At 44.4% G+C, this 14,769-nt stretch overlaps 2 protein-coding genes across 4 annotated transcripts in view; one reads left to right on the plus strand and one right to left on the minus strand.

Annotated features, from left to right (window-relative positions):
• The window catches only part of ANGPTL7 (angiopoietin like 7), a gene marked incomplete at its 5' end in the record, with an annotated part of 8,300 nt that extends 1,026 nt beyond the window's left edge, over positions 1-7,274 (plus strand). Inside the window, 4 exons of the mRNA XM_082273958.1 lie at positions 602-702; positions 1,277-1,471; positions 4,682-4,880; positions 6,354-7,274. Of these exons, the coding sequence (XP_082130084.1) occupies positions 602-702; positions 1,277-1,471; positions 4,682-4,880; positions 6,354-6,523 (665 nt within the window). The 3' untranslated portion in view covers positions 6,524-7,274. The remainder of the gene's footprint in view (positions 1-601; positions 703-1,276; positions 1,472-4,681; positions 4,881-6,353) is intronic.
• Positions 1-14,769, minus strand: part of MTOR (mechanistic target of rapamycin kinase) — a 254,519-nt gene that overhangs the window by 170,253 nt on the left and 69,497 nt on the right. For all 3 annotated transcript variants that reach the window (XM_082274319.1, XM_082274318.1, XM_082274317.1), the window contains exon 30: positions 11,004-11,149. In XM_082274319.1, coding sequence (XP_082130445.1) covers positions 11,004-11,149 — 146 coding nt within the window. The remainder of the gene's footprint in view (positions 1-11,003; positions 11,150-14,769) is intronic.

Here is a 14,769-nt window from a genome sequence, read left to right on the forward strand (position 1 = left end):
AACAGTCTAAATCCCTGGAAATTATCTTCTAGCAGAAACTTGCTATAATAATCCTTCCAGTTACATCAAATGCATAGGCAACCCCCTCTCCTCCTGTCGTTAGTTGAGATTAGTGTCAAAAAACTTTAAAACAAGTAGCAGGCACCCCCCGGGGGTACTAAAACGAATTCTGCAAAAAGAGCAGAGCGAATGACATTCACCAGCTAGGGATTTTTTTTCCGTAGCCGTGTGGGTGGAATGGAAACACGTTTCTTAGGAAGGAGAGGCCAATTTAATGCTTTCCATCTCTTGCACAGACAAGGGATGTGTGTAGCTCAGCGGTGAGAAATTTCACAGGTGTCCAAGGGTGGAGATGTGTGTGACAGGGTGTAAATCAACATTCAAGGAATGGATTGCTCGGGGCAGGCTTCAGGTGGTCCTCACACGTGCCTGCAACGTTTTTTTTTTTTATTGCGGTTTCTAAGAATATGTCTGAAATGTGCAGATGATTTACTGCAGGTGGGGAGGAATTTGAGAAGATGCTGCGCTCTCTGTGCCATCATGGCGGTTCACAGGCTTTTTTCCAAGTCAATTTTTTTTTTTCTTTATTATTATTTTACAGACGCCCTTTACGACTGCTCGTCCCTCTACCAGAAGAATTATAGGATCTCAGGTGTCTACAAAATGCCTGCGGATGAGTTTTTGGGGAGCCCGGAGCTGGAGGTAAGAAATATCACAAATAGCTTTTCTTACATGTAACATATACAAGCTTGTTTAATACTTGACTCCAAATGGCTGAAGCCTGCAAGAAGCCACGGAAATCAAGAATCAGCCTTCATTCATGTTTGATGATGGTTGCTACAGGATCATATATGCCTCGTTTCCACTGAGCGGAACGGTTCGGGTCGGTACAGTTTGGAAGGGTTAGAATGGTCCGGTCTATTCAGGTGAGAGTTTCCACTGCAAGTCGGGCCACCAGGGACCATGCGGGGTTTACACCAAATGAGGTGTTTTGCTCTTTCATTTGACGTGAGCATTGAAGTTTTCCTGTCCGCCAATCAGTGGAATCTATCGTGTGACGCCAGTAGCTCCGCCCTAACCGTACCATACCATTTCCTATGGCCCTACATCTGAAGCAGGACCAGGAATGGTGTGGTTTGGTTCGGTTGGATGGGCCACTTTCATAATGGAAACACCCAAAATAGCGTACCGTACCGAACTGATCCGCTCAGTGGAAACCTTGCTCATAGTGCTGATAAATCCAATTGATTATTTGATCATATTTTGTCATTATTAGGTCTACTGTGATATGGAGACCCAAGGAGGCGGATGGACCCTCATACAGAGGAGGAAAATTGGCCTGACCTCATTCAACAGAGACTGGAAGCAGTACCGGGAAGGCTTTGGCAACATTCGGGGAGATTTTTGGTTGGGCAATGAGCACATTTATCGCCTGACCAGAAGGCCAACGGTCCTGAGAGTAGAGTTAGAGGTAAATATTCACATTTCATTATTCACTGCAATACATCTTACAGCGGAACTAAAGTCTCCATTTCAAAACCTGCAAGTAGGCAGGCTCTTTATTGCAGAAGTCTTCTGCAATAAAATAAACCTACCTGCAGTCGTCTTTAAAATGTACATTCTGGCACAGATTCTGTTTACCAGGATGACTGTACTCATGTGAACGCACAGGAGTGACGTCATCCCTCACTTGCCAATGAAGACGGCTGCATCCCGAGACCTGGAAGAATCTGGGTAGAAGATGGCGGTGTGGGACATCAGACAGTTGAAGGAGACTTTAGTTCTGCTTTAAAGTGGTTGTAAACCTCAGACATGCAATATGAACAAAGCATATCCCTCTATAGCAGCTTTTTTCAACCAGGGTGCCCAGGCACTCTGGTGTGCCTTGAGGTTTCTTCAGGGGTGCCTAAAATTTGCATACAGGTGGTGGGTGGATGAAGCATGCCTTTTAAGTTACATAAAGCCACAGGTTCTCATTGAACACAATTATGACCTTCTAGCTGCCGGCCTTATAATGACCAATGACATCATCAGTTGATAATGAGGATATCAGTCGCCTGCAAAGCATTCCTGTTTGACCCTCCTCTGCCTCTCTCCATCAGCTCTGGGGTCACATTAGCTGAGTGATGGAGAAAAACTGAGGAAGAGAAACATTGGAATAATAATAAGAATACTTTACTAGTTTGTACCTCTAATGTTGGGTGTCCTACGTGTGTGAGCGTTGCTGCATTGTGTACAACTAATAGAATAGTTTTAACATGTTGGAATGGGGTGCCAAGACTGTCCATAATTTTGGAGGGTGCCCCGAGATTGTCCATAATTTTAAGGGGTGCCTTGACTGAAAAAAGGTTGAGGAACACTGCTCTATAGTGTGTACTTGTCTATATTCAGAGCACTAAGTGTCATTTCTGTCTGCTGCTTCCTTCCTCTGCTATCAGCAGGAGTCACTTTGACAAGTTTTCCTGACACCAAGAAGAAAAAGGTGACAATGGGAGGGTACTATACCTGATTGACAGCATCAGCTCTGTTCCTGTGTGCTGTGTGGAGGGGGGTGTGTCCCTTCACTCCAATCAGCTCTCAGAGCTCTCCTCACTGAGCTCTGCAGAGTGACTTCAGCTCTCCACCCCTTTTTTTTCCTGAAATGTTAGACAAGCCTATAAAGTCTGCATTTTGAATGGATGTAGAGAGGAGAAGACTGCAGATAGACAGGCACAACTTATGTAGGAGTATGCGTCTATGAATCACCTGAGGCCAGTCACTTCACTGGCTATATGAATGGGGTTTACAACCACTTTAAGAATAACTATACTTTTAAAGAGGAAAGGGGAGTAAAATCCATTACTGCTACAGTTACGTTGTCTCACTTTCAGGTTACGCCTACAGCATTTATCTATGTGAATATAACACCTCCACTTTGTTATCAATTTACTAAGAAAAAAAGGGGAGTTTACTAAGGCTGGCTGGCCATACATTATACAGTTTTCTTGTACAATTTCCCTTTAGATTTAGCAAAATCACATAGAAGGTCAAACCTAAACACTTTCAATTTGTATGCAATCATGCAGGCCCTTGTACTACATAGCTGAAGGTAAAGATAAAGGAAACTGAATATGAAAATTGTATAAGACTGGAGCAGCCAGAATTTCAAGCAGCTGTGCATGGCAATCAATCAGCTTCAATATTTCATTTTTAAAGCTCAACTGGTAAAGTAGAAGTTAGAAGCCGACTGGTTACTAGCCAGAGCTGTTCCTGATTCCGGCTGCTCCTGTTTTAGTGAATTCCTAAAAAAAGTGTTTGTCTGCGTAAAATAAAAACATTATGTACATCTTGGGGGAATGCACATTCATTCCCCCCATCATGTGCATATTAAAAATTATGCAAGTACAGAAAAAATGTTTTTGTTTGTTGCAAGTAATCCAGTATGCTTCTAATTGATTGAGCTGGCAACACATTTCATCTTCTGTACTACAGAACAACTCCCATGTGGGTTATGAATGAGCATGGGGTGTTCTGTAGTCCAGCAGAGAAGAACTGGGTAAGGCTGACAACACTCTTCAGTGCAGCTGAGGCACTGTGTTGTCAACTCAAACCGGAAGCGAGATGCTCACTGGATTTCTGGAAGATCCGATGTTTTTCTGTACTTGTAGCATTTTTGAAGTGATAAAACAGGGGAAATATGCGTGTATTGCAGAAATAAACTGCATTTTTTTTAGCTCAGACATACCACTTTATCTTAACATTCACACCATTGTATCTAACAACATTTTCATATCAAAATGTTTCACACATAAGAATAGCACATAGAATTTCCACTTCCGTTCTTCACTAAAATTGGGAGCTGCAATTACTGATCTTGCCTACAGCTCCATCTAGTGGTGTAGCACTACATTGTCAAAGTAAAAGGGTCAGACTAGAACAAGACCAGCTGAATGTGAATAACTACACTACCAGCTTATACAACGACCGGGATAAGTGAGACTCTTCACTGGTAACTGAAAAAGTCTTTGTAGTTCAATAGATTTCAGATAGATGTCTAGCAATATATGGGTTAGTGGTGCTAAGCAGATATTCTAATAAAAGGTTATAATGTTCATTAACCCATTAAAGTGATTGTTATTTTTTTAAAAAAAAAAAAACTTTACAAACATGTTATGCAGTTTGTTTTGCACAGAGCAGCCCGGATCCTCCTCTTCTCAGGTTCCTTGTTCCTGCTCCTGGCAACTCCCTCCTATCGAGTGCCCCCACAGCGAGCAGCTTACTAAGGGGGCAACTGAGCCGAGCTGCAGCTACGCATGTCCATTCAGACATGGAGCTGCTGTTCGGCCCCACTTCCTCTATCGTGATTGGCTCACTGATTTTGATTGACAGCCCGGGAGCCAATGGCACCGCAGCTGTATCTCAGCCAATCAGGAGCTAGAGTCCAAGGACGGCTGAGGGACTTGTGGACATCGCTGGATTGAGATGGAGCTCAGGTAAGAATTAGGGGATGCTGGGGGAGTGGATACACACAAGGCTTTTTATCCTAATGCATAGAATGCATTAAGATAAAAGAAAAACCTTCCTGACTTTACAACTCCTTTAAGGAGACTGAAACTGGGGACTACATCCGCTGGTTTACAAAATTTAAACAATTAACTTTATGTCTAAGTCTGCTTTATCCTTTTGCTTTCTGTAATTTCAGGACTGGGAGGGACGTGTCAGATATGCAGAATATGCCCACTTCTACCTCAGCGACGAACAAAACAGTTATCGCCTTTTCCTGGGCAACTACAGCGGGAATGCCGGCAGGGACTCCCTTCGCTATCACAACAACACGGCCTTCAGTACCAAGGACAAGGACAATGACAAGTGCCTAGATGACTGCGCCGGACTGCGCAAAGGTGAGCAAGGCATGCAGAAGGCAATTCACAATGGAGGCGCGTCTGAATACTAAGAAAACTGCATGTTGTAAAAGTCAATTTGCATCATGAACAGAGGTGTTCTGCATATTAAGGTCTAACGAGATAGATCCATTTTCCACTACTGGAGGCTACATAGTGCTCAGTGCAGTGTAGCAGCTCCATCTCTCTGTCCCTTGGCCATGGATTTCGTCACCACTGTTTACTATCAAAAGGCAGTGATCATCACCTGAGAGTTTAGATTTTATAATGCACCATAGCAGGTCATATATAAAGTCCTTGCATATGTGCAATAAAGAACAGTGAATTGCAAGAGCAGATCTGTGCTGTATGCAGGCACTGCTTCCTGTTAAATAGAGCTTAAAGTGGTTGTAAACCTTACATATGCCCACTGCAGTGACTAGCCTCAGGTGATTCAAAGATTAACAAATCCTCCTATATAAGTTGTACCTGTTTATCTACAACCCTTTCTTCTTTATAGCCTCCTACAGCACACATTTTACAGAGTATTTCAGAGCTACAGAAGGCCGGGGGCCGGGATCTGAGTGTAATTTAAGACCTGACACAGTCCCATAAGGAAACATGTGCAGCTGAGGTCGTCTATTCCATTCTGTGTGCCGGAGGGTGCTATCTCCCAGGATTTCCTGGTGTGTCATTGAAGGGACTCATGTAGATAGTACAGGAATGAAAGAGCATTCAGATCATGCTAGGTGCTTTGGATTGAGGCAAGTACTCACCATAGGAGGGTGGGTTTTGCCAATTTTCCTTTCGGAGGTTTACAACCACCTTAAACTGATAATAAAGGAAAAATATGCATACAACAAACATGTCATACTTACCTGCTCTGTGCAGCAGTTTTGCACACAGCAGCCCAGGTCCTCCTCTTCTCAGGTCCCCCGCCTGTGCTCTTGGCCCCTCCCAGAGCAAGCAGCTTACAATGAGTGCACCTGAGCAGGCGCGCTCCAAAGCCACTGCTCTGCGGGTCCATTCATGCACAAAGCCGTGGCTCGGCCCCGCCCCCTCCCTTCATTGGCGCTCTCCACTAATGAGAAGGGAGAGACCCAGTAGAGCCGAGGCTCCCGTGCGCAGCGCTGGAGAAAGATCAGACTCAGGTAAGTATTGGGGGTGGGGGTCTACTGCGCGGAGATGTTTTTTACCTTTATGCAGTGACTGCGTGAAGGTAAAAAACATTGAGCCTTTAGAACCACTTTAATTGAGACTGTTTCATCTGCTCTCGAGTCCGGTTTGATAGAAAAACAGACTTCATCACAGCAGTCATTAAGCAAGGATGCAATTACTTCCCTGACTAGACAGCCACTAATTATTTAATAATTTGTATGCGATATACAATAAGCAAAATATGGAACAATAAGTAAATATAATTTAGGACTCACTGACAAACTACAACCTCCCTTCATGTCACATAACCCAATATGGTCTATTTTTCTCTTTCAGGAGGGTATTGGTACAACTGTTGCACAGACTCCAACCTGAACGGTGTTTTCTATCGCAATGGAGACCACAGCAAGCACTCAGATGGTATCAGCTGGTACGGCTGGCATGGGTCTTCCTATTCTCTAAGGAGAGTGGAGATGAAAATACGACCTCAAGACTTCCAGCAATGAGGGGAGAGAGAAAACCCTGCTCAGCATCCAATGACCTCAACAGCAACAGTGCCCCCTCCAAGCGCCATTACTTCCCTTTTTCTCCTTGTAGAATCCACCTGCACTGTATATACACAGAGCTAGCCCCACAAGGGGAGTCACTGACGTGATGCTGTGGACAATGGGGACAGCAGTTAGGAAAACTATGCTGGCGGCTCAATGAGCGCGTCACATGATAATACTAACAAACGACCGCAAGGCTTGGAGATGCAGGATAATCTGAGATCTCTAAAAAAAACAAACATATAATATCCCATCTCTTTTAGTAGAGGAAACAGACATGAACTACACACTGAACTAACACAGCTAAGAGGGACCACAGATGTATATATGCTTAAAAAAATAAAAATAAAAATAAAAAAAAGAATGCGAATCCCAGAACAACCACTAGAGGCGACGACAGCCCTACCTACAATGACCATAGAGATGCTAAGGACACGGGTTTATCAAAACTGGACAAAAGAAAACACTAGCAAAAGAGGAGCCCTTAATAAAATTATTCAATTTTCCAGCTCCACTTTTGCTCCGGGTTTCCTCGGTCCAGGCTTCATAAATCCAATCTTCATTGTATTGCTGACCACAGAAAGATTGTACATAGGTGATTATTCCCCGGGATGTGACTGCTTTAGATGCTGTAAAGTCTATTTTTATTTGCTTTATGAAACTGGAAAGAAAATTATACTGTTGGCCAAGAGGCCAAAAAATAAAAGATTTTTTTTATGTAAAATACTTTCATGTCAGAGTTGTTATTTCTTGTTCTAAATGGGGTGTGCACACTTTCGGGAGGTGTAATATATTTAAAATGCACAAACACAATGATGACCAAAAATAATGTATGGCTGCAGCCACAGAAACCAAACTTCTTTAAAAGGGGAACACAGGCTGAGAAAAGGCAATAGCTGGTTGCCTGCTACTGGTTATACGCTTACACTACAGAAAAAAATATACATACAAAACGCTCATATACTTGTCAAGCACCATTTTAGGGATCTATCTACGGCCCATAAAAAAAAATGTAAAAAAGGGGGTGCCCAGCGCATCACGGGAGCTGGGCCTTGAGATGCCAAAGAAACAATTTGAGCTTATGCTGGAATAAAGGATTAAAGTGGTAATAAACTCAGTTTTCTATCTTGTACCTACAGGTAAGCCTATAATAAGGCCTTACCTGTAGGTACAATAAAGAACTCCTTAGCATGCATGATTCGGGAGATGTGTACACGTGTAGTAGCTGGTGACATAACCGGTGCACTGCGCTCTTAATTGACGACATGTTGTCCATTGAAAGAGCTGTGCCGCGGCTGTGACTTCCGCGGAGTGACGTCAATGCAGCTTGGCCATTCATTGGCCAGAATCTGCGAACCCGGAAGGAAGACCGCGTGAAGATGAAATCCCTGTCAGCAGTGACAGCAAACCGCTTGAGGGACCCTTTTATTTATTTTAGGTATACCAGTCATAATGACATCAGCCTGCGGGAGGACCATTTTTTATTTTGAATTTAATATTTTACTATTCCCTACATTAGAAAAGTGCAAGCCTCTAAAGTGAATCTCGGATTTTCCCATGTAAATCATATCATTTTAGGCTTCCTCGTCACTCTATTTAGCCACTGGGAGTAAAAGCAAAGCCTTGTGTTTGGTTCAAACACTCCTGAGTATCTAAGAGAGACAGTTATACCTTGCCTATTCGGGCTAAAAAGACCCACTGGTCCTTGCCACTCTAGCGCTCCCCCTGCCGTTCTTTCCTCCATCACAGCCGCTGGTGTCAGAGCCTAGAGGAAGCGCTGACCACACACCCTGTCATCATGTGACAGTACTTGGGCTTAGTGATTGGCCACTAGATCCATGCTCTGCATTACCGGAAGAGGCAACATGCTATTCTGCGATGGCTGCAATAGAGGAAGGAGAAGTGGGGGATCTCTGGAAAGGCAAGTATCTGGGAGTCAGCTTTACGCAGACACAGTCACGTTGCTCAGAATGGTCTCTTTACACGAGAATATGGACTCAACTTGTGCCAAATATTCACGCTGCATTATCTGCTGTTCATATTGCCTTATGTGAGATCTTCAAAAATATTTCCAAACCACTTTAAATCCAGGCATTGCTAAAGTCGCATAATACCTAACCCGTAATGAATGGGGGGGGGGGGGGGTTTGAACCCATGGGCGTAGCCAGGTGTTTTTTGTTCTGCCCAGTCCTACTCCTGGGAGGAGGCAATATAACCCACTAGTTCTGATTTATGGATAGCTGTGTCCATCGATGAAGGAAAGAGAAATGAGATTTAACGTTGATAAATGTAAAGTTATGCACTTGGGGGATAAGAATATGCATGCATCAAACATACTAGGGGGGGTTGTAGTACAACTGGGGGAAATAATGTGGAGAAAGATCTGGATCTGGATGTTCTGCTAGATCAGGCATGTCCAAAGTCCGGCCCGGGGACCATTTGCGGCCCCCAGGCCGCTTTAATATGGCCCCACAGATAATTTGGAAACCTCTATTGTTGTGGCCCCTGTGAATCCCAGAGCGCTGCTCAGGACCACTGGGATCTCTGGATCTTTCAACACCCATGTTACTTGTGAATACATTAAATGTTAACATCCACCGCCCATCCCCACCAGCTTTATATCCCTTGCTCAATTTGGCCTCAGACTTAAGGCCCGTACACACGATACGAAAATCGGAAGTAAAATTTTGTCTGACGAACGATCTGCCGATTTTCGGATTGTTAGTATAGTGCTTTCAACAGCCGATAACAAATTTTCGGACAACAAAATCTGGATGGGCAGGCTATAAAATTTTTATCATATGTCAACACAACGTCCGATTTTCCTTTAATTGGTACAGTTATTGTCCGAAAAAAAACGTAATAGCAAGACTAGGCATGCTCAGAAACGAAAGAACACACAAAACAATTCAACACATGACATCACTTCTGAAGTTGAATTCTGTCGTATGAGAATTTTCATATGAAAGTAACCTCTTCACTTTCCATATGAGACTAGCAAGCAACAAAAATCGTACGCAAGATCGTTCGATAATCTGATCGTGTGTACGAGGCTTTAGCTTGATAAGGGAGCACTAAAAAACACAAATAAATTTGGTGCTAGTATGACAGGACCAGCGCTCTCTCCATGATAACTGGCATAACACCTGTTTAGATTTGCCATCCATGTGACGAAATGAAAAGTATGCCGTTTGCAATAAACTTTGCATAAAATAGTTAATTTGCATTTAATTTTAATGGTCCAAAGAATGTCAGGCAAAATGGTCGGCCCTCACGCATGTTCACTTCATCAAATCTGGCCCTCTTTGAAAAAAGTTTGGACAGCACTGTGCTAGATCATAAGCTTAATAGCAGCATGCAATGCTAAGCTGAAGTTTCCAAAGCAAGCAAAATACTTCCAGAGAGAGATATCATTTTGCCCCTGTACAAATCATTAGTAAGACCTCATCTGAAATATGCAGTCCAGTTTTGGGCACCAGTTCATAAAAAGGATAATCGGGAAATGGGAGAAGGTGCAGAGAAGGGCAACCAAACAGATAACCGGCCTGGAGGAGCTTGGCTACGAGGAAAGATTAGAGGAACTGAATTTATTCTCTCTTGAGAAGAGGAGATTAAAGGGGGGGGGGGGGTATGATCAACATGTCTAAATACATAAGGGGTTCATATAGTGAACTTGGTGTTGAGTTATTCACTTTAAAGGGTAATCACAGGGGGCAAGGTTTCTTCACAGTAAGAGCTGTGAAAATGTGGAACAGACTCCCTCAAGTGCTGGTTCTGGACAGCGCAGTAGATTTCTTTAAAAAATGCCTGGATTATTTCCTAAACGTACATAATATAACTAGATACAAACATTTATAGATAAAGTTGATCCAGGGAATTTTCGATTTCCTCTTGGGGATCAAGAAGGATTTTTTTTACCTTGCTAGAGCAATTTGAAACATGCTTTGCTGGGGTTTTGTTTGCCTTCCCCTGGATCAACTGTGGCTATAGGATTGTATGATTTTTTTGACTTTTTTTTCCCCCACTTTTATTGGTTGAACTGGATGGACTTTTTCAACCAGACTAACTTTGAAATTATGACATACAATATACTTAGGGTTGCAGTTTTGAAGACTTTGGTTTCTAAACAACAATATGAATGGACCACACAAAAATAAATTCCTAATTTGGTTGTGGGCAAATATTATAGTGAACTATGCCCACAAGTGAAGTGCCCTCAGGATTTGCACACACGTCACAGGATGGAGTGTTCCGGGGCACCAGGTGACCTGCAGAATGTGACAGCTGTCAGCTGAGAGACTTTACAAGACCAGAAATAGGAGTCGTGGAATGTGTGAAGACCCTATTTACCAGGCACCATGTGAAAGTGACAAGAGTCAAAGGTCGCCATGCAGACCACACACACTCCAAGGCATTCACAGGCAGCGACATGTCCTACCTGATCAGAGACTCCAATATGGCTGGTGTGGGTCCTTTCTGAAATTCCAGTTCCTTATAATGGAGGGCCTTAGCATAAGCTCGACATTTAGAAGCTCGCTCTCCTAACAGGACCACACCATTGTCATCTCGCAGTGGCAAGGGACCCTAAGGAAAAGCCAAAAGTAAAGTATTAGCAACCACAAGGCAAGATACACAAACAAAAACGATCCATCAGTATTATAAAAATAGGAGCTGGCAAGAATTTATCTAGCTGAAGCTAAATATGCTGGTTTTGTTTTTAAGCTTTTAAATATTAAAGTATTGTATTTTTTTCCCTTCCCCTGGTTCCAGCTTTTCCAGCTCAACATGCTAATGAAACAAAAACCTTTCCAATTTCATTAAGGCTTATTTTAGACCCGAAGATGTCATCATGGGGACTCTTTGCTTTTCTATACAGTACTAGAAGACAACGGCTGGTGGGAGGGGCCTGCAGAGTGCTGTAACTAGCTTCCTGAAAACATTACAGCACCCTGCCTCCAGGATAGGTGGTTGCGTCTCCTTTTTCCTCTATATATTTATGATACCAAGAGCATCAGGGTTTCCTAATAAATTGGTTTGCCTTAAGAAAAGGGTCGGCAAGCTTCAGCTTTGTTTTGATGTCATCAGTTTGAGAAGCTTCGGAGTTCATTCAGAATTCACCTACAGCTGCCTTTGACCTCAAGTTGACCTGCTTCAAGTAGGTTTTGCGCAAATCTTACAATGAGAAAAATCAGACCAAAACTACCACTTTCAAATCGGTCGTACGATAATCGGATCATTAGTGCACAGCTTTTTTGAGCCAATAATGATCGTTCGTGCTAAAATTATCCAAAAGGGAAAAGCACCAACATTTCTCATGTATGAAACCAGAGTGAACGATTTTCGTTTAATCCGTACAGTATTCTTCTGATAAAAAAAAAAAAAATCGAGCAGCCAAGACGACGAAGACCACGACGACGAAGAAGAAGGAGAAGACGAAGAAGATGAAAATGAAGACGAAAACGAAGAAGACAAAGAAGAAGAAGAATACAAAGAAGACAAAGAAGAAGAAGAAGAATACGAAGAAGAAGACAAAGAAGAAGACAAAGAAGAAGAAGAATACGAAGAAGACAAAGAAGACGACGAAGAAGAGCACATTACATCCCTTCCGAAGTGGTGTTCTGTCTAACAAGAATTTTAATAACTTTAGTAACCTCTTCATTCTCGATATGAGGCTACGAGACAATCATTCTTCCTATAATCTCATGTGTATGTGGGGCTTTAGACAGTTGGTTTATACATCCAACAGGAGAAATGGACACAAATAAAACTGCTGGTTAGCAGGAAAAGCCCCCCATAACCATTTCGCCTTAGTTTTGTAGAAAAATAGTATAAAGAGCATGAAATAGACACAGAAGAACCTGTGTCCATCAATGAGTTCCAAATTTTTTTACAGTAAGTACAAAAATAATTTTTCCCTTATAGTCTATTGAGGGACGCAGATATTCTTAGATAGTTGGGACGTCAAAAAGCACTCCAACAGAGGGGTGGGCAAAAAGCAAAAAGGATGTTTCAGGACACAAATGTTCTCCAGGATTGTAGGTAAATCTAAAGGCCAAGAGGTCCAAATCTGGCATTCCCCACCGCAGACAAATCTCTGCAAGCACATCCAGGTGAAGGGCCCATTCCCCCAGATTCCGACATTTAGAAAATCCACCCACCAATTTCCATGCTTATGTGCAAGGCAAAGAGGTGTGGAACATGCAGTTCTGCCCAGGATAAGATCAGGAACACTTCTTCCTGGGCTGCACAACCTCTTGCCCCTCTGGATGGTTAATATATGCCACAGCCCTAATAGGGAGAAGCCGAAGGCAGACACACCAGTGTAGGAAGGCAGGCAGACAACCCAGTGTAGGAAGGCAGGCAGGCAGACACACCAGTGTAGGAAGGCAGGCAGGCACACCAGTGTAGGAAGGCAGGCAGACACACCAGTGTAGCAAAGCAGGCAGGCAGACAGACCAGTGTAGGAAAGCAGGCAGACACACCCACCAGTGTAGGAAGGCAGGCAGGCAGACACACCAGTGTAGGAAGGCAGGCAGGCAGACACACCAGTGTAGGAAAGCAGGCAGGCAGACACACCAGTGTAGGAAGGCAGGCAGGCAGGCAGACACACCAGTGTAGGAAGGCAGGCAGGCAGACAGACCAGTGTAGGAAAGCAGGCAGGCAGGCAGACAGACCATTGTAGGAAAGCAGGCAGGCAGACACACCAGTGTAGGAAAGCAGGCAGGCAGACACACCAGTGTAGGAAGGCAGGCAGACACACCAGTGTAGGAAGGCAGGCAGACACACCAGTGTAGGAAGGCAGGCAGGCAGACACACCAGTGTAGGAAGGCAGGCAGGCAGACACACCAGTGTAGGAAGGCAGGCAGGCAGACACACCAGTGTAGGAAGGCAGGCAGGCAGACACACCAGTGTAGGAAGGCAGGCAGGCAGACACACCAGTGTAGGAAGGCAGGCAGGCAGGCAGACACACCAGTGTAGGAAGGCAGGCAGACACACCAGTGTAGGAAGGCAGGCAGGCAGGCAGACACACCAGTGTAGGAAGGCAGGCAGACACACCAGTGTAGGAAGGCAGGCAGACACCAGTGTAGGAAGGCAGGCAGACACACCAGTTTAGGAAGGCAGGCAGACACACCAGTGTAGGAAGGCAGGCAGACACACCAGTGTAGGAAGGCAGGCAGACACACCAGTGTAGGAAGGCAGGCAGGCAGACACACCAGTGTAGGAAGGCAGGCAGGCAGACACACCAGTGTAGAAGGGCAGGCAGGCAGGCAGACACACCAGTGTAGGAAGGCAGGCAGGCAGACACACCAGTGTAGGAAGGCAGGCAGGCAGACACACCAGTGTAGGAAGGCAGGCAGGCAGACCAGTGTAGGAAGGCAGGCAGACAGACCAGTGTAGGAAGGCAGGCAGACAGACCAGTGTAGGAAGGCAGGCAGACAGACCAGTGTAGGAAGGCAGGCAGACAGACCAGTGTAGGAAGGCAGGCAGACAGACCAGTGTAGGAAGGCAGGCAGACAGACCAGTGTATGAGAGCTAGACCAGATTCCAGGATAGTGATTGGAAATGTCTGCTCCTCTGTTGACTACATTCCCTGAACCAAGAGATTTTCAAGAGTCTTCCAATTAATCAGAAGGAACAATTGATTTCCTGGCATCCAGCATCTGCATTGCTATCCACCATTCTAGAGCCGATCTGGACTCGGGAGTGAGTTACATCAGCAAATCCAAGGACTGCGGACCCTCGTTCCATACAAACAGGATTTTGAAACAGAGCTCTGGAGTGAAACTAGGAATAGGAGACTGCATCGAAGGTGGTTACCATCTTCTCCAGCACTCTAATGCATTTCCATTTCGAGGGACCTTCCAATGACCTCAGGGACACTGCCTGGTATTGAAGAGACAGGCATTTTTCCTGTGGAAGCAGTACCTGCACCTAAGCCGTATATAGGACTAAACCTAAGTTCTCCAGGTATTGAGTTGGAACAAAGTAGTCCAAGTGCTGAGAGTTGATCTCGCAATCTTGATACAGATGCAATGAAATCCCATGGCTTGACCACCCAGGAGTGGCGGCCTAGGCTGGAACAGTTATGTGGCAGCGCCCCCCCTAAAAGACACGTGCCCCTGTACTTGCTGTGCCCAGACAAGACAATATCAATTCAGACAGCAATGGTAAAAGGCATGATAATGCTGATGTAGGATGGATTC

The sequence above is a fragment of the Pelophylax lessonae genome (genome assembly GCF_965119305.1).
Source record: "Pelophylax lessonae genome assembly, chromosome: 12".
Taxonomy (NCBI): domain Eukaryota; kingdom Metazoa; phylum Chordata; class Amphibia; order Anura; family Ranidae; genus Pelophylax; species Pelophylax lessonae.